The 21,538-nt window shown below is 48.6% G+C and overlaps 1 protein-coding gene across 8 annotated transcripts in view; it reads left to right on the forward strand.

The window, feature by feature from the left end:
- Positions 1 to 21,538, forward strand: part of IL11RA (interleukin 11 receptor subunit alpha) — a 140,580-nt gene that overhangs the window by 107,816 nt on the left and 11,226 nt on the right. For all 8 annotated transcript variants that reach the window (XM_077936579.1, XM_028748055.2, XM_077936578.1 and 5 more), the window contains 5 exons: positions 4,058 to 4,157; positions 7,348 to 7,408; positions 7,605 to 7,771; positions 9,015 to 9,129; positions 18,115 to 18,150. In XM_077936579.1, the coding sequence (XP_077792705.1) occupies positions 4,058 to 4,157; positions 7,348 to 7,408; positions 7,605 to 7,771; positions 9,015 to 9,129; positions 18,115 to 18,150 (479 nt within the window). The remainder of the gene's footprint in view (positions 1 to 4,057; positions 4,158 to 7,347; positions 7,409 to 7,604; positions 7,772 to 9,014; positions 9,130 to 18,114; positions 18,151 to 21,538) is intronic.

The raw sequence follows: 21,538 nt of genomic DNA on the forward strand, positions 1-21,538 counted from the left end.
TCGGCGGTCGCGCATGCGCAGAAGCACTAAATCGCGCTGTGCGCAGAAGCGTCGAATCGTAACCCGGGTTATCATAACAGCAGGTTGTGAACACTGCAGGTTGCGAACGTGTATCCCGCGCAGATCACGTTCGCAACCCGAGCATCCACTGTATTTGGAAAATGCCAGGCCTTTCCTGCCTCAAGGCTAGTCCAGTCACCATCTTGCCTGTTCAGCTTCTTCCACACATGGCGGCAAATGGCCTGCAATGCTCTTCCTCCGGCAGGCCGGCTGCAAGGTCAAGAGGTTCTCCAGAGGTCATCCACTCTGCCCCCGCTCTTCCCAGGCGATTCCCCTGCGATCCGCGTTGCGTCGCGTCCACTCATTTGGCACAAGCGGCTCTTTGATTTCGCAAGGCTGTGATCAACTTGCCAGGGGAAGCCCAGTCCCTCACGAGTCAGCCTGCCCCCGAGTTTAGTGACCCGCTTTGTTCTGGGGGGGGGGGGCTTGGTCTCCAGCCCTTGGACTGCGTCCCGGGAAACGTCTCTCTGTGAAACGGGCATTTATTGAAACCAGATTGTGGGAGGAGCAGTCTGCGCCTCCATCGCTCTCCTTTTGAACACTAAGCGCTCTGGAATGAACTCCGCAACCTCCAAAGGAATCCTTGCCTGTTGTCTCCTCCGTACAGCGAGTCACGGAGGGAAGAGGGGCCAAGAGAACCTTTGATTCTGCTCACAGTTTCCCAATAGGCCTTAGCTCAGGCCCGTCTCATAGAATCGTACAATTGGTAGAATTGGAAGGGACCCTAGAGTCATCTAGTCCAACCCCCTACAAGGCAGGAATCTCAGCTCAAGCATCCATGACAGATGGCCGTCCAACCGCTGCTTAGAAACCACCAAGGAAGGAGAGTTCACCCACTTTCTAGGGAGTCTGTTCCACTGTCCAGCAGCTCTTACCATCACTAGGTTCTTCCCAATGTTCAGTCGGGATCTCCTTTCTTCTCATCTGAATCTGTTGGTTTGGGTTCTGCCCTTCAGAGCAGGGCGGGAAATAAGCTTACTCCATCTTCCTTGAAGGTTTGTTTGGGGTGGGGGCTGCTGTACTCAGTTGGCTTGTTTTAATAATCATTGCAGTGTCTCCAAAAAGGCATTGGACATTGGAGGCTTCCTTGTAGTGTATCGAGCCCCATATTGTCTACACCAGGCGTGTCCAAAGTCCATTTTGGGGGCCTAATCTGGCCCGCCGGTCGATTTAATTATTTAAGTATATGTCCTGGGGTAAAATCCTTAAGAAAAGCTCAGTAATCTCAACTTTGGTCGGCCCTCACACATGTTCACTTCATCAAATCTGGCCCTCTTTGAAAAAAGTTTGGGCACAGACAGGCAGCCAAGGAGTCTGGAACGAACCTGGGTGTCTCGTTTACTTGCGGCCTAGGACCCACGTACATACAGGACCACCTCTCCTGGTCTGCCCCGCGGAGGACCCTAAGGTCCACAAATGACAACACTTTGAGGTCCCAAGCCACAAGGAGGTTAAATTGGTCTCAACTAGGGCCAGGGCCTTTTCAGTACTGGCCCCGACTTTTTGGAACGCTCTGTCACAAGAGACCAGGGCTCTGCGGGACTTGACATCTTTCCACAGGGCCTGCAAGACAGAGCTGTTCCACCTGGCCTTTGGTTTGGACTCAGTCTGACCCTTACGTTTCCCTCCCCTTATGGTCTTGATTTATCGGCTACTTTTAAAATGAGGCTGCATTTTAAATTGCATTTTCACCTGTATTTTAAATTGGTCCCCCCCCCATTACGTTTTTACTGTGGGTTTTTTTATTGGTGTTAGCCGCCCTGAGTCCGGCTCTGGCAGGGAGTGCAGGGTATAAATAAAATTTATTATCATTATTATTATTACTTCCACACATCCTTATATGACTGTAGTCCACTGATGTGAGAATGAGCAATGATGCCCTTATTAAACTGTTGTGTGGAAATGACCTTGTTGAGGTTACCGTGATCAGGGTGCTGTGAGCCCAAGTTATGACTTCTGCAAAGGTGCAGACCGGGCACCACATTCCCATACCATATTTGAAAGAAAACACAGTGTAGGGGGTGCTTTTAAGGACCCTCCTATACTGGGCTGCTCCAGTCCCAAACCGCCACCTCACCAATTTGGGATCTTCCACTCATGTGGCGGCAAGAGGGGCCAAATCCGGCAGATACAGCAGGACAGGCTGGAGAGGACAGAGCTCAGGCCTGTTTCATTCCCTGTTTGTTTCGTTCCCTGTTTGTCTTGTGGGACCACGGCAGCTCGAGAGGTGAGCAGGTCGATGGAGTGTGCTTTTTGTAGGCATAGTGTGTCCGCCGGGAAAGCGGAGCTGGAAACTGGGGCAAGAGGACGAGGGCGAGAGAGCAGGATATTAGGAAGAAGGGTGCGCTGCAACATTTTGTGGCGGTTGCCGCATGCATGCGTGGTGTGCTTGTGCATGCACCAGCCACAACATCCCAGCCCCCCCCCCTTAGCACGGCTGTTGACAAACTGGCACCCTCCAGCTGTTTGGGAATGCAACTCCCATCATCCCCCCAATGGCCGTGCTGCCTGGGGCTCATGGGAGTTGTAGTCCAGTACAGCTGGAGAGTGCCAGGCTGCTTTAGCCTCCCCAAGAAATGCCTAAGATCATGGAGGGACTGTGCCAATGAGCCTAGTCCTTTGACTCTATGGGTTCGTTGGCTCTACGGAGTTTCCGTTTAATTTAATTTATTTCTCTGTACGGCATTTATATCCCATCTTTTCCCCCCAAAGAGCTCCAGGTGGCATGCGTGGTTCTCCACCTCCTCATTTAACCCCCACAATAACCCTGTGAGGTAGAGAGGCAGCCACTGGCCCAAGGTCGCCAAGTGAGCTTCATGGCTGGGTAGGAATTCGAACTCAGGTCCTAGTCCAGCACTCCATTATTTTTTACTAAATGTCTTTCCCTCCCTTCACCATAACGGCTCCTCCCCAGGCTAGCGCTACCACGAAGCCTAGTAAACTGATTCCTCTCGGACCCCTGTGGCCAGGGGTGACCCTTGGCTAGATGGCCTTTGGGTGCCCCTTCCCACTCTTTTGTCCTTTGCTTCTCTGAGGCTCCTCCTTTGCTTCTCCTTGGCCCAAAGCCTCGATGGAGGAGGAGATGTCTGAGAGCGAACCCTGAACCTGGCGCAGGTAGCAATCGAGGGAAGCGCCTTTGTTTCCGTACTCCCAATTCCTCCCTGTTCCAATATTTGCTTGTGGAGATTAGCTGTTTGATTTTCCATGCGTGGCTCCAACGTGGTCCAAGCCTGCCAGAGGGTTCACACGCCCCTTCCAGCTTCTGGTAAACCAGCAGAGTGGGTTTCATTCTGGGATGCCCCCGCTCCTCAAAAAAACTTCCATTCGTTTATTCATTTCTGATATTTGCAGATCGCCATTGAAGATCACCACCGAATGACACAAAGCAGTTTACGGTCAATTAAGTAGTTCCTTCACCGGGTAGCACAGTGTTTGAGACAACCTCCCCCCCCCCCCCCCAGGTTAAAAACATTAATTCCATAAATAGGCATCATAAAAATTACTTAAAGCAAATTGTATTAAATTAAAATATTGCAAGTCGCTTTGAGTTGCTGTGGCAACAAAAGCGACTAATAAATTTAATTAACATTAATCTTAGAATGGCAGAATTGGAAGGGACCCCACGAATCCTTGTAATGCAGAAGTTGACGGTTGACGGTTAAGAACAGGTATTTAAAAACCAATTAAAACCAACATGAAAACTAAAAACACAGATTAAAACCCATGTCTACATGGGTTTGCCTAGACAAAGATGTTTTAAGCAGGTGCTGGTTCAGTGAAGGCGCCTGCCTGGTGTCAAGTGGCAGGGAGTTCCAAAGTGTAGGTGCTGCCACACTAAGAAATGGCAAGTATTGTGCAGCCCATCTGTAGGTATTCCTGTTGTGTGCTGCCCTTCCCACTGGCTCGTTTTGAGAATTCACCCACACCCCAAATCAGGGCTGGACCACCTGCCTTATAGCATTCTCTCTTTTCTCCCCTCTTTTTCCCCGGCTCTCAGATGCTGACCCTTGTCTCCTGTGTCGGCAGAGTGGTGGTCCTCTTGGCGGCTGCTTCGGTGACCACGTCCATCACCATGTCAGGAGAATGGGGAGAAGAAGGTGAGCTGACACCTGCAGACGAGTATCTCTCTAGGGCAGGCAGTCCCCCAACTCGGCCCTCCAGATGTTGGAGGCAGCAATACTGCTGAATATCAGTTGCTGAAAGCCACAGGAGGGGAGAGCTGCTCTTGTGCTTGAGTCCTGCTTGTGGGTTGGTTGGTTTGAGTTTGTATGTAGCTTTTCCACAATGAAGTTTCTGGCACTGGTCTTGCTACAACTCAAGGAGCCCGGCTTAAGTGGCGTTCTCAGGAGAGGCTTCGATGGCGCACAGCTGGCATACAGGCTGGGCGGCAAGCCTCTGGCTCCCACATCTGTCCTCTGGAGGAGGCTGGCAGCACCAAAAGGAAATGTCAGGGTGGGGGGCACTGATGGCCAGTCTCTCCCCCCAGCCTCCTGGACGGTACCAACAGCTGGGGCAGGTTTTGCTGCCCTTCCCACTGGTTGGCTGCTGGTGAGAAGAGGATGGTGAAATCAAAAGGCTATTGGGCTAATCTGTCAGACTCTTCTTCCGTTTTGAGGTTCTTAATCTTTAAATTGGGCCCTTAGTGCCTATTCTGGCTACTGGGTGCTCTCCGGGGTCCCCAGCAGAGAGTCGTTCCCCACCCCCAGCCTTGCTCCCTGTAATTGGGGAGACTGCGCTTGGCTTTTCTCCGCGACAGCGTTCCCAAACCGGTGCCCTCCAGCTGCTTTGGCTTCAGAGAGACGAGGCAGAAGGACTCACCTGCCTGGCATGCATGTTATGTTGCTGACAGACAGATCTATTGGCCAAGTTGGCAGCGGCTTCTTCCTGCTTCCTTTTCCCGCGGGGGCAGGTGAACTGGCAGCCCTGCAAACAAGCCCCAGCGCTGCCTCACCTTAGGCACAGCAGGTTGGGGCTTGTGAGTCGCGTTCTTCCTGTTGATTGACGTACCTTGCAGGTATCGAACAGGAGAGCAGCCCTGTTCCTTTGTCCTCCGATTGCCTTAGAATCATAGAATCATAGAGTTGGAATAGACCACAAGGGCCATCGAGTCCAACCCCCTGCCAAGCAGGAAACACCATCAGAGCACTCCTGACATATGGTTGTCAAGCCTCTGCTTAAAGACCTCCAAAGAAGGAGACTCCACCACACTCCTTGGCAGCAAATTCCACTGTCGAACAGCTCTTACTGTCAGGAAGTTCTTCCTAATGTTTAGGTGGAATCTTCTTTCTTGTAGTTTGGATCCATTGCTCCGTGTCCGCTTCTCTGGAGCAGCAGAAAACAGCCTTTCTCCCTCCTCTATATGACATCCTTTTATATATTTGAACATGGCTATCATATCACCCCTTAACCTCCTCTTCTCCAGGCTAAACATGCCCAGCTCCCTTAGCCGTTCCTCATAAGGCATCGTTTCCAGGCCTTTGACCATTTTGGTTGCCCTCCTCTGGACACGTTCCAGTTTGTCAGTGTCCTTCTTGAACTGTGGTGCCCAGAACTGGACACAGTTACCTAGCACAGGGCTAAAGCTCTCTCAAGCAGCCCAAGAGACCACAGAGATTGGGCGGGGGAGATGATTTTTTTAAATTTCCTTTCATAATGTCTATAATCCAGAATGCGGCAGTAAGGCTGGTGACCGGGAGCAAGACTGGTGTCCTGAATGGGGTCACTGTGCCCCTGAAGGACCAGGTGTGCAGCCTGGGAGTCATTTTGGACTCACAGCTGTCCATGGAGGCGCAGGTCAATTCTGTATCCAGGGCAGCTGTCTACCAACTCCACCTGTACGCAGGCTGAGACCCTACCTGCCCACGGACTGCCTCGCCAGAGTGGTGCATGCTCTAGTTATCTCTCGCTTGGACTACTGCAATGCAGGGAACCAGGCAGAGGGCCTTCTTGGTAGTGGCACCTGCCCTGTGGAACTCCCTTCCACCAGATGTCAAGGAAATAAACAGCTATCTGACTTTTAGAAGACATCTGAAGGCAGCCATGTTTAGGGAAGTTTTTAATGTTTGATCTTTTATCGTGTTATAATGTTCTGTTGGAAGCCGCCCAGAGTGGCTGGGGAAACCCAGCCAGATGGGCTGGGTATAAATTATCATCATCATCATCATCATCAAACTGAGAGAACAGTTGTAGCAACAGATGGAAGTTAAAAGATGAAAAGCAGAAGTATAAAATAGGCACGTAGAATTAGGGATATGGGTCAAAATAGTGAAATCTGAGTAAAGAATATTATTTTTACCTGATTATCAAGTCTAGTTCCAGATATAGTGCCAGGCTTGTGATGAAGGCTGTTTGGAAAATTATGGTTCCATTGCATATGGAATTGAAGGATGGAGATTAATATTCTATCTCCAGAGAGATGGACTCTGAATAACGTTTCAGGGCTTTATTAAGGCACATTTTGGAAATATATTCAGCACACACAAGTCAATATCGTTCCTCAAAAAACATAAATATAAGACATATTCCAATGGTGCTCAGGTAAAACACCTCCTCTTCCATATGAAGATGGTTAAATTTGTATCCTGCCCTCCATCTGTAGATATCAGGGCTGTTTACAACATAAAAACACAAGATAAAAAAAACCACATAGGTGGAGGTGATATCCCTGCCAATGTTTGGGTGTGGTGGTGGTCAGTTGCTCCCTCTGGACTCTGGCCAAAGTCAATCAGAACAAGATTTGGACCGTTCTCTAACTACACAATGTGCCATCGTAGCCCCTTTTCTTGGGGGAAAGAGAGGGTCTCTTCCCCCCCAAAATGAAGGAACCCTGATCCCCTCTGTTCCAGGCCACATGACCTTTCCCCAGTCCCATCACTTTTGAGTTTGGGCTGTGCTTATCTGGGGGATTATTTGCCAAAGTGCTCATCCTTCGCAAGAAACGTAATACAGTACGATCACAGGGTTCGGTTGCAAGGGGTCTGTGTACACCCAAAGATTGCTTATATCCAAACCCTGGAGGGTGGAGGGAGAGAGAGAATCCCAAACTCTCACAGACCATGTGCCCAGCAAGGCATACCAGAAAGCAATGTGGAGAGCTTAAAAGCTATTTTTGCGCCGGGTGACCCAAGCAGAACTGGCGTAAAAGAGCTTTTAAGCTCTCCTCCTTGCTTGGGGGGCAAACCTTGCTCCGCGTGTCGGCTCTGGGATGTTTGTGCGAGATTCCTCACCATAAAAAATGGGATGTCCCAGTTGTTCTGGTCTCCTTATGCTCATGGGCCTCTCTTCCAGGGGTGACGTATGCCCAGCTGGGGAAAGAAGTGATCCTGCCGTGCGCTGGAGCGAGTCCCGGGTAGGTGTCTCCAAGCAGTCGTGGTCCCTTCCAGAGGGATCGTGCAAGACCTCTGAGTGCAGGAGGGGAGGCAAGAGTCACCTTGGGACAGGCCAGTCTGATTTTCTGGGCCCCTTGACATGGGAACAGAGGGCATGTTTGCTGACAAGACGTCGCTGCCTCTCATTCATCCTCTCTTCGGCTTTCTGGCTTTCAGCTCCTCAGTGGAATGGCGGTGGAACGGAGGCCCCGTCCTCCCGGAAGACTCGGCGGTGCAGGCCGGACAGCTTCTCCTGTCCCACCCCCAGCTCTCCTCCGAAGGGGTCTACAGCTGCCACGACACCAGCGGGGTCCTCCTCAGCTCCACTGTGCTCCGTCTCGGACGTAAGTTTGGGGTCGGCTGCACCAGAGGCGGAGCGCGGTGGGTGCAGTGGATGCTGTGCACCCCGGGTGCCATCCTTGAAGGGGGGGGGTTGACAAAATCCTGGCTGGGTCTGATGGCAGCCACACCAGATCACGCACCCCAACCTGGCCACCGTGGCAGAGCGCACCCCCCAGCCAGGCGCAATTGCCCGGCCCACTGGGGAGAGAACGGGAAAGAGGCAGGCGAGAAAACGGAGGGGGGGGGAATGGGTGCCGCACACCCCGTCCCATCCCTCCCTATGGGCAGTTCCCCAAGTGCCAGAGAGGCTTTCTCCGCCGCTGGGCTGCACAGATTCATGGCAAGGTAGGGAAATTCTTGGGAATGAGGGCACAGCGGTTAAGAATGTAGGAAGTCCCATCGAACCCAGAATTGTCTCCACCGGCCAGAGTTTCAGGCAGAGTGTTTCTCCCAGCTTGAGAGATGCTGAGGATTGAACCTGTCGTAATATTCTGGAAGAAACTTGGAAATGGTCTTGAACAAGTTGTTAGGTAATGGAGAATTTCCCCAGCAACAGGTGCCTTTATTAGGGCATGTGATCAACTATGTTGCTTTATTTGTTTCTATTTATTTACTAATGACCAGCATAAGGTTTTGTAAATACAGTGGACACTCGGGTTGCGAACGCGATCTGTGCGGGATGCACATTTGCAACCCGCAACGGCGTGTCTGCGCACACGCATGTTTCAATTTGGCGCTTCTGCGCATGGGCGACCCCCAAAACCCGGAAGTAACCCTTTCCAGTACTTCCAGGTTTCAGCAGGTCCGTTACCCAAAAAAACGCAACCTGAAGCATCTGTAACCTGAGGTATGACTGTAATAAAGACTCTTAGAAACAGAACCAAATGGTATTTATTCCTGTAATGGGAATTTCGCTAAGAGATAGCTAGAATGCTGATGCTGTAAAGAAGTAGAAGATTCAGGAAAAGCTTTCTATAAAAGGAACTCTGCTGCGGAAAGAAATGGCCACCCAAAACTCGATGCTCACCTTGAATGTTCTGCATACAATGAGCTGTGGCCCTTCCCCAAATGCTGGGCCAGCCTTGAGCTTTTGCCAGGAGCAAAGGGCTGGTCTGGGATGCTAGCGCTGGGCAGCTGGGCTTCCCCTGAACTTAGGCAGGAGGTGGGAGCCATTGGAGGAAGGCCAGACATGCTCCCTGCCCTGCTTGTGCCCTTACTCCAAGCCGCACCTTGCTTCTCCCGCAGGCCTGCCAGGAAAGCCCTCCATCTTGTGCACGGCACCAAACTATGAGGACCTTTCCTGCTTCTGGGCTTCCACCGTTGAGACCTTCCTGCCCACCAGATACATCACGTCCTACAGGTAAGGCCGTGCACCACTGGGTCTGTGGAAGGGGTTGGGGGCTTGCGTACCTGTGCCACAACTAAGAATCCACCTCCAGCTGGTGTGCAGCATGGCAGATTAGTTTGTGTGTTCATAAAATCACGGAATTGTACGATTGGAAGGGATCCCTGAGGGTCATCTAGCCCAACCCCCTTAGCCCAATCACAGCTAAGACTTCCTGACAGATGTCCCCCCCCCCCCCCCGCTTAAAACCTTCCCACGCAGGAGAGGCCACCACCTTCCAAGGGAGTCTGATAACAACGCTTATCGTCAGGGACGTCTTCCTAATGGTTAGTCGGAATCTCATTTTGTGTCATTTGAGGCCATTGGTTCGGGTTCTACCCTCTGGAGAAACAGAAAACATGCTGGTTTTATTGGAAGATGGCTCTCAGGGTCCCCAAGGAGTTGGCTTCAGGCACCAGGCCTGCCAGCAGACCAAGTTGTCTGCAAACATGACATGAAGGCCCTGCTGTGTGGGAATCCCTTGCAGAGCCAAGAGACAGTCAGGTTGTGCATGTCAGGAGTTCAGCCTACTCTCAAGTAGGACCCTGGCAGAGACACATGCCAAACTGGCATGTTCCCTCCCTCCTGGTCTTTCGTTCGGGAGCTTCAAAAGCTTTCTTCTGCCCGAACATCACAGCAACTGATGCCAACAGACACTGGCACACTTAGGGATCCGCAGAGTCTTTGCAGCTTGCGTAACAGAGCTCAGCAACTTAGCATTTTGGCTAATCTACTTTATTTACATCTAAAGACACACGGAGCACTGCAACATGGCTTCCTCTCTCTCTAGCATCAGACAGCAAAGAGAGAAAGAACAAAGGACAATAGTCCCATTTGACGGAACACAGGAACACAAACATCCTGTCTCCTTCACTTCCCACTCTGTGGAGTCAAAACATACACCGTCATGTGAAAGACAACAATTCCATGACTGCAATCACGGAGCAGGAATTCTAACAGTGCATCCACAGCAGTGACCAGAAGAGGAATGACCGCTGGGAGGATCACCAAGAGAAGAAACGCCCTGGTGCATCTGCAGCAGCACAGCCAGACGCCTTCCTCTGCCTCAGCTGCAACGAAACATGTCTCTCCCTTATTGGTCTCTACAGCCACCGCAGGTGCTATAACTCCCCAGCAGCTGGTCTTCACCTCCAAAGACACACTCCTTCCTCGTCTCCTGAGACAGTGGGATTCCAACAGTATCCTCATGTCCTCTCTCGGTCCTCTCTTCTTCAGCCCAAACATCCCCAACTCCCAGAAGTATTCCTCCTAAGTCTTTGTTTTCAGACCCTTCATTTCCGTGGTCTGCCTCCTCTGTGATGGTAACACGGATCAAAGGAACGTCCAGGCCGGGGCAGCTCTCTTCCCACACTTGGACCCATTTCTCAGTTAATGCAGGCAGAGTAGAGGGATGGGGTGGGCCCAAAGGGGTGGGAGGTACAGGTTAGATACAGCAATTCTGGCTGGCTTCCCTCCCTCTCCTCGCATTCTGACTTTGTGTTCTCCTGCCCTTGCAAATGCTGCGTTCTTTTCCAAACCTTGCTGGCCGGCTGGCCGGGAGGCCCTTCCCCAAAAAACACACCACGCGGCTTTCCATTGCTTTGTCCAAATCGATACTCACCAAGAAGAAGAAAGATTTGTGTCTTTCCAGGCGAAGGGGAAAGTGCTGCCTGGACGGAAAGGGAGGTGGGGGCCCCTGATGTCTCCACCCGACATTCCAGAAGGGTGGAGTAACCGAGAGGACGCTTCCAGGCCCACCAAGTCCACCGCAGGGAGGGAGGGGGGAAGGGGGGCTGAAGACCCTCTGGCACCTTTCCGACACAGTTAGCCAAGCCGTAAAGAACCCAAAGTCACACTCCCTCCCTATTAAAAAAGTGAGGGGTAGCTCCCAGTAGTGATGTATGGAAGTGAGAGCTGGACCATAAAGAAGGCTGATAGCCGAAGAATTGATGCTTTTGAATTCTGGTGCTGGAGGAGACTCTGGAGAGTCCCATGGACTGCAAGAAGATCAAACCTCTCCATTCTGAAGGAAATCAGCCCTGAGTGCTCACTGGAAGGACAGATCCTGAAGCTGAGGCTCCAAGACTTTGGCCACCTCCTGAGAAGAGAAGACTCCCTGGAAAAGACCCTGATGTTGGGAAAGATGGAGGGCACAAGGAGAAGGGGATGACAGAGGACGAGATGGTTGGACAGTGTTCTCGAAGCTACCAGCATGAGTTTGACCAAACTGCAGGAGGTAGTGGAGGACAGAGGTGCCTGACGTGCTCTGGTCCATGGGGTCACGAAGAGGCGGACACGACTAAACGACTAAACAACAACAACAGCTCCATGGTCCCAGCAGGAAGATCTCTTGTGGCGTTCTTCAAGAAGGGAGCGCCTGGCTGGGGTTGACTCCTCCCCCCCCCCCCGCAAAAATTTTTTTTTTATTCATTTTATAACACAACTAAACAACACAAACAGAAAAACAAACAATACAAACGAGTTTTTGTCTTATCCTTATTTTTTCTAAACATTGTTAGGTGGACTTCCCCAAGTCCCCCCATCTGGTTTTCATTTTACCTCATCTTTAGCAGTTTACATATATAATAATTTTTAACCATTTTTTTTATCACGCTTACTTTTACCATAAAAATCTTCACATTTTATCACTTACAAATAATACTATTTTAAAATACACTATCTTCTACTTCTAACCCTACAGCCTATATCCACTTCCAAAGCTATTCTAAGATTTAAATATTAACATATTTTTCAAATATTCTTTAGACTTCTTCCACCGTCTCTTCTCTCTGGTCTCGGAGTCTCCCAGTCAGTTCGGCAAGTTCCATATAGTCCATCATCTTCGTCTGCCATTCTGGGGTTGACTCCTGGCCCAGACAGCCTGTAGGAAGAAGGAAGCAAGCTAAACCCCCCCCCTTCCCTTCAAGGCACAGGAGAACCCCCCCCCCCCACTCACTCGCTGCTCCTGAGAGTCAGAAGTGGGAGGTGGTAGCTGGAAAGTAGTTTGGGATTGAGGAGCTATCTATCATCTATCTATCTTAGGGTTACCAGACGTCCCTGTTTCCCGGGGACAGTCCCCAGATTTGTGAATAAGTCCCTGGAGAAATTCCATCCCAGGAATGTCCCCGGATTTCATCTGATGTCCCCGGGAAACGATACGACACCATAATCTTTCTTGTCATTGTCCCATACAGAACAATGAAATGGAAAAAAATCTACATCAGACCAACAAGTCTGCTATCCCAGCCTAGTTAGCCCCCTAAAAACTCTGATACCTCATAATTAAATACAATATACTTCCATTGAGACTACCTTACACTGCTTTTAAAACCAAAATCGCAAAAACCAACAGCCCGGAGCAGTTGGCTCTGGCTGGCTTCAGAAGCTGCTGGGAAGTCCCCATAGGATGGTGGTGCAGGGACTCAAAGATGTAGCTTCCGGGCTGCCTCCACCTTCCCTGACCCAGCAACTAAGGGGATCCCTCAGCTGGGAAGGGAGGGTTCCTGTTGCCTAACTGAGAGATCCCTGCCCCCTCCTGCTTCCACGCAAGCTCCGTTAGGCAGCGTGAAGCCTCCCTTCCCAGCTGAGGGATCCCCACCCCCTCCCACTTGCACACAAGTAGGAATGGGATTGGGGCTGCTCCGATGGGAAGGGAGGCAATGCGCTGCCTGAGAGATCCCTGCCCCCTCCTGCTTGCACGCAAGTAGGAGTTGGGATGGGGCTGCTCCAAAAGGCAGTGTGAAGTCTCACTTCCCAGCTGAGGGACCTCTGCCCCCTCCTGCTTGTATGCAAGTAGGAATGGGATTGGGGCTGCTCCGATGCGAAGGGAGGCATCGCTCTGCCCAAGCCTCTCCGTCGCTACCGCTCTCAGCCCTCCTTCTCCGCCTTCCATGCCTGACCCACCGCGCACCACTTCCCCACCACCACCACCGAAGAACCAACTACTCAGGGGCTGCCCAGGTTCATGGAGAAAGGAGATAGAAGCCTCGGAGGAAGGGGAAATGTGGCGGTTGAGCTCAAGGTAGCGGCCGCCCCTCTGCCACCGCCATCGCTGCAGGATCATCGTCCAAAACACGTCGTATTTAATGGATGAATGAATGAATGAATGAATTAAAGTGTCCCCGGATTCATTGAAAAAAATCTGGTAACCTCTATCTATCTATCTATCTATCTATCTATCTATCTATCTATCTATCTATCTATCATCTATCTATCTATATCTATCTATCTATCATCTATCTATCCATCTATATCTATCTATCATCTATCTATCTATCTATCTATCTATCATCTATCTATCTATCATCTATCTATCTATCATCTATCTATCTATCATCTATCTATCTATCATCTATCTATATCTATCTATCTATCTATCTATCTATCTATCTATCTATCTATCTATCATCTATCTATCTATCTATCATCTATCTATCTATCTATCTATCTATCTATCTATCTATATCTATCTATCTATCTATCTATCTATATATCATCTATCCATCTATATCTATCTATCTATCTATCTATCTATCTATCTATCTATCATCTATCTATCATCTATCTCTATCTATCTATCTATCTATCTATCTATCTATATCTATCTATCTATCTATCATCTATCTATCTATCTATCTATCATCTATCTATCTATCTATCATCTATCATCTATCTATATCTATCTATCATCTATCTATCGATCTATCTCTATCTATTTATTTATCTATCTATCTAGGGAGGTGGGATTTCATTTCCCCCGCAGTAACAGGGCAACATCTTTTACTTGATCCTATGCTAGCCCTGCTGTCAGTGTAAAACGTTAACAATCCACATGTCGCGATAAACCGCAGGTCTTCTCTCTTATGACAGCAGTGAGACAAATCCCGTATTTTTCTGCATATAAGGTGAGGATTTCTTATTAGAAACCAACGTGGAAAATTTGGGGTCGTCTTATACATGGAGAGTGCAGAGGGTGGACTGGTGACTGGTTGCTGCCGCGAGCAGGTGATTGTCATCAGCGAAAGGGCGGGTGATTGGTGACTGCGGCAATTGTTGATAGGCTGGCGCTGTGGCAAATGGGGTACGATTGACGGCTGCTGGCAGTGATCGGGCAGTCGATTGGTGGCTTCGGCGGCACTCGTTATTGTCAACGATGGTCAGGCGTGTGAGCGATTTTAGGCAACCCCCCACCCCCAAAAAAGCTCAAAAACCATGGGCAATCCTCCACCCAAAAAACTCAACAACTCTGGGCGATCTCAATTTGTAGTCCCCCAAAATAGGGGGCATCGTATACACAGGGGCGTGTTATACACGGAAAAATACGATCATTGCTTCCAGTTGGGGGGTGGGCAGCCCCACACACACCTTCAAAACCTGGACCCAACAAGTGTGGAATATAGCACTTAAGAGGCCGTTTACCTTCCCGCCAGTAAGCGGTCCCTATTTATCTACTTGCACCCGGGGGTGCTTTCGAACTGCTAGGTTGGCAGGCACTGGGACCGAGCAACGGGAGCGCACCCCACTGTGGGGATTCGAACCACCAACCTTTTGATCGGCAAGCCCTAGGCGCTGAGGCTTTTACCCACAGCGCCACCCGCGTCCCAAGATGACACTTTATGGTTTAGTAATTGTTTTTAAAATTTTCGTTATGAGGAAGTCCGTTCCAATGTCGAACGGCTCTTGCCATCAGAAAGTTATTCCCGAAGTTGAACTTTGGAACTCGCTTTCTCAAGAAGTCCCTGGATGGCTTTAAAAGAGGATTAGACAGATGTCCCAGTTTTAATCTGTTTTAGCATTTTAACTTCTTGTTATGTTTTAAACCAGGGTTCTTCGTTTTCTTGTTTTGTCTTTCTGTGATATGTTTTGACGTTGTTGTTTTTGGAATCAAGTGGTATATAAATTTTATGAATGAACAAAATGAATGAAGGAATAATAGGTGTCCGCTCTTGACTCTGAAAGGAGGCTGCCTCCTTCTGGCCAAGCCTTGGCATTACACTGAAGCAGCCGCCAGGGTGCAGTGCCCTTCCTTTGCAGGACGGAATGGGCCCTGGTGTGGGTGCTGGCCGGCCGCAGGGCACGTGCCCTCCCATATGCTCAGCAGGAGCACATCAAGGTGGCCTAGGAGGTGACAGCAGGAGCTGTGAGCCGAAAAACCCCGTGATCAAACCTCCCACCAAAACTGTTTTTCACCTCTCTCTCTCTCTCTCTCTCCCTCCCTATCCCTATCCCTCTTCCTCCCTCATTGCCACTGTTCTCCAATATGGAGATGAGAATAATAGCTCCTCTCGGGAACTCCCTGCCTATTGAGATGGGGAAGCTATTTAACCCCTTCTAAACTCTCCAAAATGTACAAAACTGTCCCTAATATATGTTGGAGATGCGGAGAATCAGGTGGAACAATGCTCCAGATGTGGTGGGTTTGTAAAAAGTTCAAAACCTTCTGGAATGACACACACACACAGTTTCAAATAATGTTAAATGTCCTTCCAATCCCAAAAACCAGAATCCTTTTTATTGGGTATTACGGTTCGAAAGCACGTCAAAGTGCAAGTACAGTGGTGCCTCGCAAGACGAAATTAATTCGTTCCGCGAGTTTTTTCTTCTTGCGAGTTTTTTGTCTTGCGAAGCACGGTTTCCCATAGGAATGCATTGAAAATCAATCAATGCGTTCCTATGGAAACCACCTTCAGACCAGGTCCGGGGACAGTCTGTCCCCCGACCTCTTCTGAAGGCTGGGGGGGGGGACAAGGGCTTTTCTTCCCACCACCAGCCTTCAGAAGGCTGTTCTGAAGGCTGGCGGTGGGAAGAAAAGCCCTTCTCCCCACCTCCCGCCCCGCAAGCTCCGGGGACAGGAGGACTTTGCTGCCGCCCGCCAGCATTTTAAAAGCCCCCGGGACAGCGGAGACTTCTCTGTCCCGGGGCGATTTTAAAATGCTGGCGGGCGGCAGCAAAGCCTTCGCTGCCGAACCCCAGCATTTTAAAAGTCCCCGGGAAATGCTGGCGGGCAGCAGCGAAGGCTTCGCTGCCGCCCGCCAGCATTTTAAGATCGCCCCGGGACAGCGGAGAAGTCTCCGCTGTCCTGGGAAGGCAGGCGGGGGGAGCAAAGACTTTTGCCCCCCGCCGGCCTTCAGAAGAGGTCCAGGACCTCTTCTGAAGGCCGGCGGTGGGCGAAAGTCTTTGCTCCCGACCGCCAGCATTTTAAAAGAGGTCCCCGGAGATTTCCCTATGGGCTTTCTTCTTGCGAAGCAAGCCCATAGGGAAATTCGTCTGGCGAAGCACCTCGAAAAACGGAAAACCCTTTCGTCTAGCGAGTTTTCCGTCTTGCGAGGCATTCATCTTGCGAGGTACCACTGTAGATAAATAGGTACCGCTCCAGTGGGAAGGAAAATGGCGTTTCCGTGCGCTGCTCTGGTTCGCCAGAAGCGGCTTAGTCCTGCTGGCCACATGACCCGGAAGCTGTACGCCGGCTCCCTCGGCCAATTAAGCGAGATGAGCGCCGCAACCCCAGAGTCGGCCACGACTGGACCTAATGGTCAATGGTGCCTTTACCTTGTTTACAGGACCAGATATAGCCAGGAGGATAAGGGAAATCTTTCTGTATGGCACCACAGCCATGAGAGGACTCATAGCGAGACATTGGAAGAGTGACCAAATCCCCATCAGATCAGAACGGTTACTAAAATTGGTAGTATATGCTGAACTTGATAGTCTCTCGGAAAAGATTAAAGATAAGCAAAAACAATGAGTTCGTTGATCACTGGAAACCTCTAAAGAGTTACTTAAAAAATAAGTGTTGCAATCTGAATTCGGTAGCAGCTTTTGAATAAGCTCTGTAAATAAAGGTTAAATGGGCTAAAATAGATATATATACATAGATGCATATTAATACTTTATTATGATTTTGCTGATAAATTTAGGCAATAGGTTTACTAGAGTGAAAATATGTTGAGAAGGACGGGAAGTCAAATTTACAAAGATATATACTTCTTTGATGGAATTTTTATTTTGATGAGCTTGATTTACAGACTATAAAATGTCTTTGATGTATGGATATAACTACAGTTAATAAAGCATTAAAATAAAATAAAAAAGCTTTAAAGAGAGAGGGAGAGAGATATGGGGAAAGTTCTTTGCTCTATGCTTTCTGGCACCTCCTGAAAACGTTTTTGTTTAGGAAGTCCTATCCAGACAAGTAGACGTTTTTTGCATTTTAAGCTGCTGTCAGCCAATTGTTGATTTTACTTAGTTTTTGACGTGTGTATTTTCAAAACAGCAGTTTTTAACTGTCTTTTATATGGGTAATTTTAATGTGTGTTTGTTTTTGTAAACCACTCGGAGGTTTTATTACAATCAAATGTAAATTGTAATAAAAGTTGTTTGGCATAAATATTGTTAAATATAATCCTGCAGACTCCTTTGCTGTGCTCCTTCCAGCGCCTGATCAGAACGTTTTTCTTTAGAAAACTCTACCCAGCCATGTAGAAAGCACCAAAGTGCATTTTGATCTGTTTTCAGTTTATCACTGATTTCAATTTTTTGAACATACTAAATGAGTTAAAAAATTTTTTTACCAATAATGTTATTGTTTTATTCCTTTTGTAAATCTCTTAGAAGTGTTTTTAAATTTTATTTTACAAATAATACTAATACTAATAGTAATTTATTATTTATATTCCACCCATCTGGCTGGGTTTCCCGAGCCATTCTAGGTAGCTTCCAACAAAAGATTCAAATACATTAAAACATCAGTCATTACAAACTTCCCTAAACAGGGCTGCCTTATCTGAAGGCTGTCTTCTGAACGCCAGGTAGTTGTTTATTTCTTTGACATCCGATGGGAGGGCGCATAATAATAACTTATTATTTATAATAGTAGAATGCAGTTTTCTCCCTGTTCCAAAGTCCTGCTCACGTGCCGGATTTCCTCAATGCTTTCTCCCTTTTTCTCCTGTTTTCCCCCAGGAGTGGGTCCCTGGATCCTGAATCCAAGAAGCAAAGGTGAGTTCTTGTGGTCCAGCCCTTGGTCTCAAGACTGTCATGTTTGCGTCCCAGGGATGCCCCAAGCGATAGCTCCTTTGGCTTCTCTCGCAGCAACTCCGTTACAGGGAAGACTTTCCTGTCCATGTGCTTAGGAATCCTCCTAAGGAACCCAAATCTGCCTCCCTCTGGCTTGGGCCCATTCCTCTTAGCTTCAGCTGAGCATTCCACCTCTTCTTTCTGACCTCCTTTTAAATAAGAATATAAATAGTGCTGCCTGGATCAGGCCAGTGGCTCATCTCTCACAACGGCCAACCAGCTGCCCCAATGGGAAAAAGCCCACAAGCAGGACTCAAGCACAAGAATTTTGTTATACAGTGGTACCTCTGGTTGCGAACGGGATCCGTTCCAGAGGCCCGTTCGCAACATGAAAAGTGCGCAACCTGAAGCACTGTATCTGCGCAGGTGCATGGCACCATTTGGCACTTGTGCACATGCACAAAGCGTGATTTAGTGCTTGTGCGCATGCGCGAGCAACGAAACACAGAAGTAACCCTTTCCGGTACTTCCGGATCGCCGCAGCACGCAACCTGAAAAAACATAACATGAAGCAAACGTAACATGAGGTATAACTGTACTATTTTAACTTTGGTTTGTTTAGAAGTTTTTCTTGTTTTTGTAAACCGTTTTGAGAGTTTTGGTGGGTTGTGTTTTTTTTTACAACCAAGCAGTGTATAAATTTTATGAAATAAAAATAATAGATAAAAATGAGAGCAGCTCTCCCCTCCTGCGATTCAAAGCATCTGGTATTCAGAAGCACCGCTGCCTCCAGCTGTGGAAGCAGGGCCTAGCGCAGCAAATATTTGCAAACTCAACTCTTTTATCATTTTTAAAGCATCACAGCACAACCCTATACATCTCCCATTGAATTTGGAAGGACTTAGAAAGTTTGCCTTTTGAAGAAGGGACTCAAGATGGTTTGTTTCTCTCAAAACCGCCTTTTCCAGGAGACGTCTGGGAGGTTTCAGAGGGATGTTGTTGTTGTTGAGTCGTTTAGTCCTGTCCGACTCTTCGTGACCCCCTGGACCAGAGCACGCCAGGCACTCCTGTCTTCCACTGCCTCCCGCAGTTTGGTCAGACTCATGCTGGTAACCTTGAAAACACTATCCAACCATCTCGTCCTCTGTCGCCCCCTTCTCCTTGTGCCCTCCATCTTGCCCAGCATCAGTGTCTTCTCCAGGGAGTCTTCTCTTCTCATGAGGTGGCCAAAGTCTTGGAGCCTCAGCTTCACGATCTGTCCTTCCAGTGAGCACTCAGGGCTGATTTCCTTAAGAATGGATGTGTTTGATCTTCTTGCAGTCCATGGGACTCTCAAGAGTCTTCTCCAGCACCAGAATTCAAAAGCATCCATTCTTCGGCGATCAGCCTTCTTTATGGTCCAGCTCTCTCTTCCATACATCACGACTGGGAAAACCAGAGTTTGAACTATACGGACCTTTGTCGGCAAGGAAGGTAGGCATTCTTTTTTCAGGCTGGCAGGACTAATGGATGATGGCCCCAGCTTCCTATCCTTTCTTGGATGCTTCCCATTCCCATTTCCCTTCGTCTTTTTCCCCACTGGGGCCTCCAGCAAAGGAAGACCTCCCATCTTGCAGCTGGGCTTGACTGCTCCTTCCTCTGTGCCCTCGGAGATTGCACGCCTCAGCCCAGCTGCTCCCACGATTCGCACGCGATCACCTCGCCTCGTAGCATCGCACGCCCAGAAGGATCCGTCTCGGTTTCCTTTCCCCGCTTGTGAGGCTCCTTGCAACCTGCTTGCGACCTTCTGGGAATGCAAAAGCGTCTTGGCTCTGAGCCAGGAAGCAGGAAAGCCCTGGCGTGCAAGTTTACTCCAAGGCAGGCAAGATTCCTGAACAATGGTGATGTCATTTGGGGGAAAGGGCTGGGGAGAGTAGGGCTGACTTCCCCCTGCTCTCCTGAAAACCCTTGCAGGCCTCATTGACGCTTCCAGTCTAGAGCTAAACTGGTTCTCCAGGCTTAGGTCCCAAGGCAGAAGTATGCAAGGCTCTTCAGCACATTGGGCACACAGAGGGTCCTGGTGCGCAATGATGGCTTTCAGTTTTTATCAGGCATTTTATTATTATTATTATTATTATTATTATTATTATTATTATTATTATTATACCACCCTATACCCGGGTGTCTCAGGGTGGTTCACATAAAAAGATCACAGTATATAAAATAAAAGCAATAACCCAATAATACACACACACACCCCAAGAGCCACATGTTAAAAGGGTATGGTCAGGTCAACCAAAGGCCTGGTTAAAAAGGAACGTTTTTGCCTGGTGCCTAAAGGTGTGTGATGAAGGCATCCAAGGTTGTGGGACTCACTCTTTCTCTCTCTCTCTCTCTCTCTCTATATATATAATTAGTTTTTTAGCACATCATTTTCAACCGCTATTAAACATACTTTTCTATCTTGTGATCACAAGGTCTGAGTTGTTTCTTAGGAGACTATTGAGGGCTGTGTTCCCCCTCCCCTGTAAATGCCTCTGAATGCCAACTGCTGGAAACTGCAGGAAGAGAAATGCTCCTGTGCTCAGGTCCTCCTTTTGAGCATCTTATCCACAGACACACACACACACACACACACACACACACACACACACACTACTCTTCCCATACAAAATCTCTCACCTTCTGAAATAGTGGAACTCCTAACATGTGATTATTCTGACTGTGTAGATCCACACAGTCCACCAACCTGGTGCCCTCCAGATGTTTCAGGGATGCTGACTGGGGAGATGGAAACTGTAGCCCAAAACATTCAGAGAGCACTCGATTGGTAAAGGCAGGTGCAGATTGTCTCTTGGGGTGCAACCAGTTCTTGCATCATCACAATCGTGGCCATTAAGAGATTTGGGGAACTTGAAAACACAGGGATTTCTTTGTGCCCTGTTGAGTGGCCCTAGAAAAGCAGCTGTTTCATATATACAGTATATAGGTTTTTTTAACATATTTTTTCCAACAATCATATAACATAACTTCTTATCTTATACAATGTTTTAGACTTCCGTCAACACCTCTGATGATTTTCCATTCTTTATCACTTATTCTGCATTTCTTAATTTCTCTATTACTCTTAATTATCATTAACTAATAATTCTCCTCATAGTCTTTCTTGAAATATTTCAAATAGTCCTCCTTACAAAACTTCCTGCAGTCCTAGGAGCTTCATCTGTTCATTACAACTGTTTTTCAAATGGTTCGTGTATATATACTCCAGTCTTCTAAGAATCTCTGGTCCCGCAGGTTTCGAATCCTGCCTGTTAATTTATCCAGTTCTGCATAGTCCATCGATTTCATCCGCCATTCTTTTCTCGATAATTCTTCTTGCTTCCATTTT

Source organism: Podarcis muralis, chromosome 11, assembly GCF_964188315.1.
Source record: "Podarcis muralis chromosome 11, rPodMur119.hap1.1, whole genome shotgun sequence".
Taxonomy (NCBI): Eukaryota; Metazoa; Chordata; class Lepidosauria; order Squamata; family Lacertidae; genus Podarcis; species Podarcis muralis.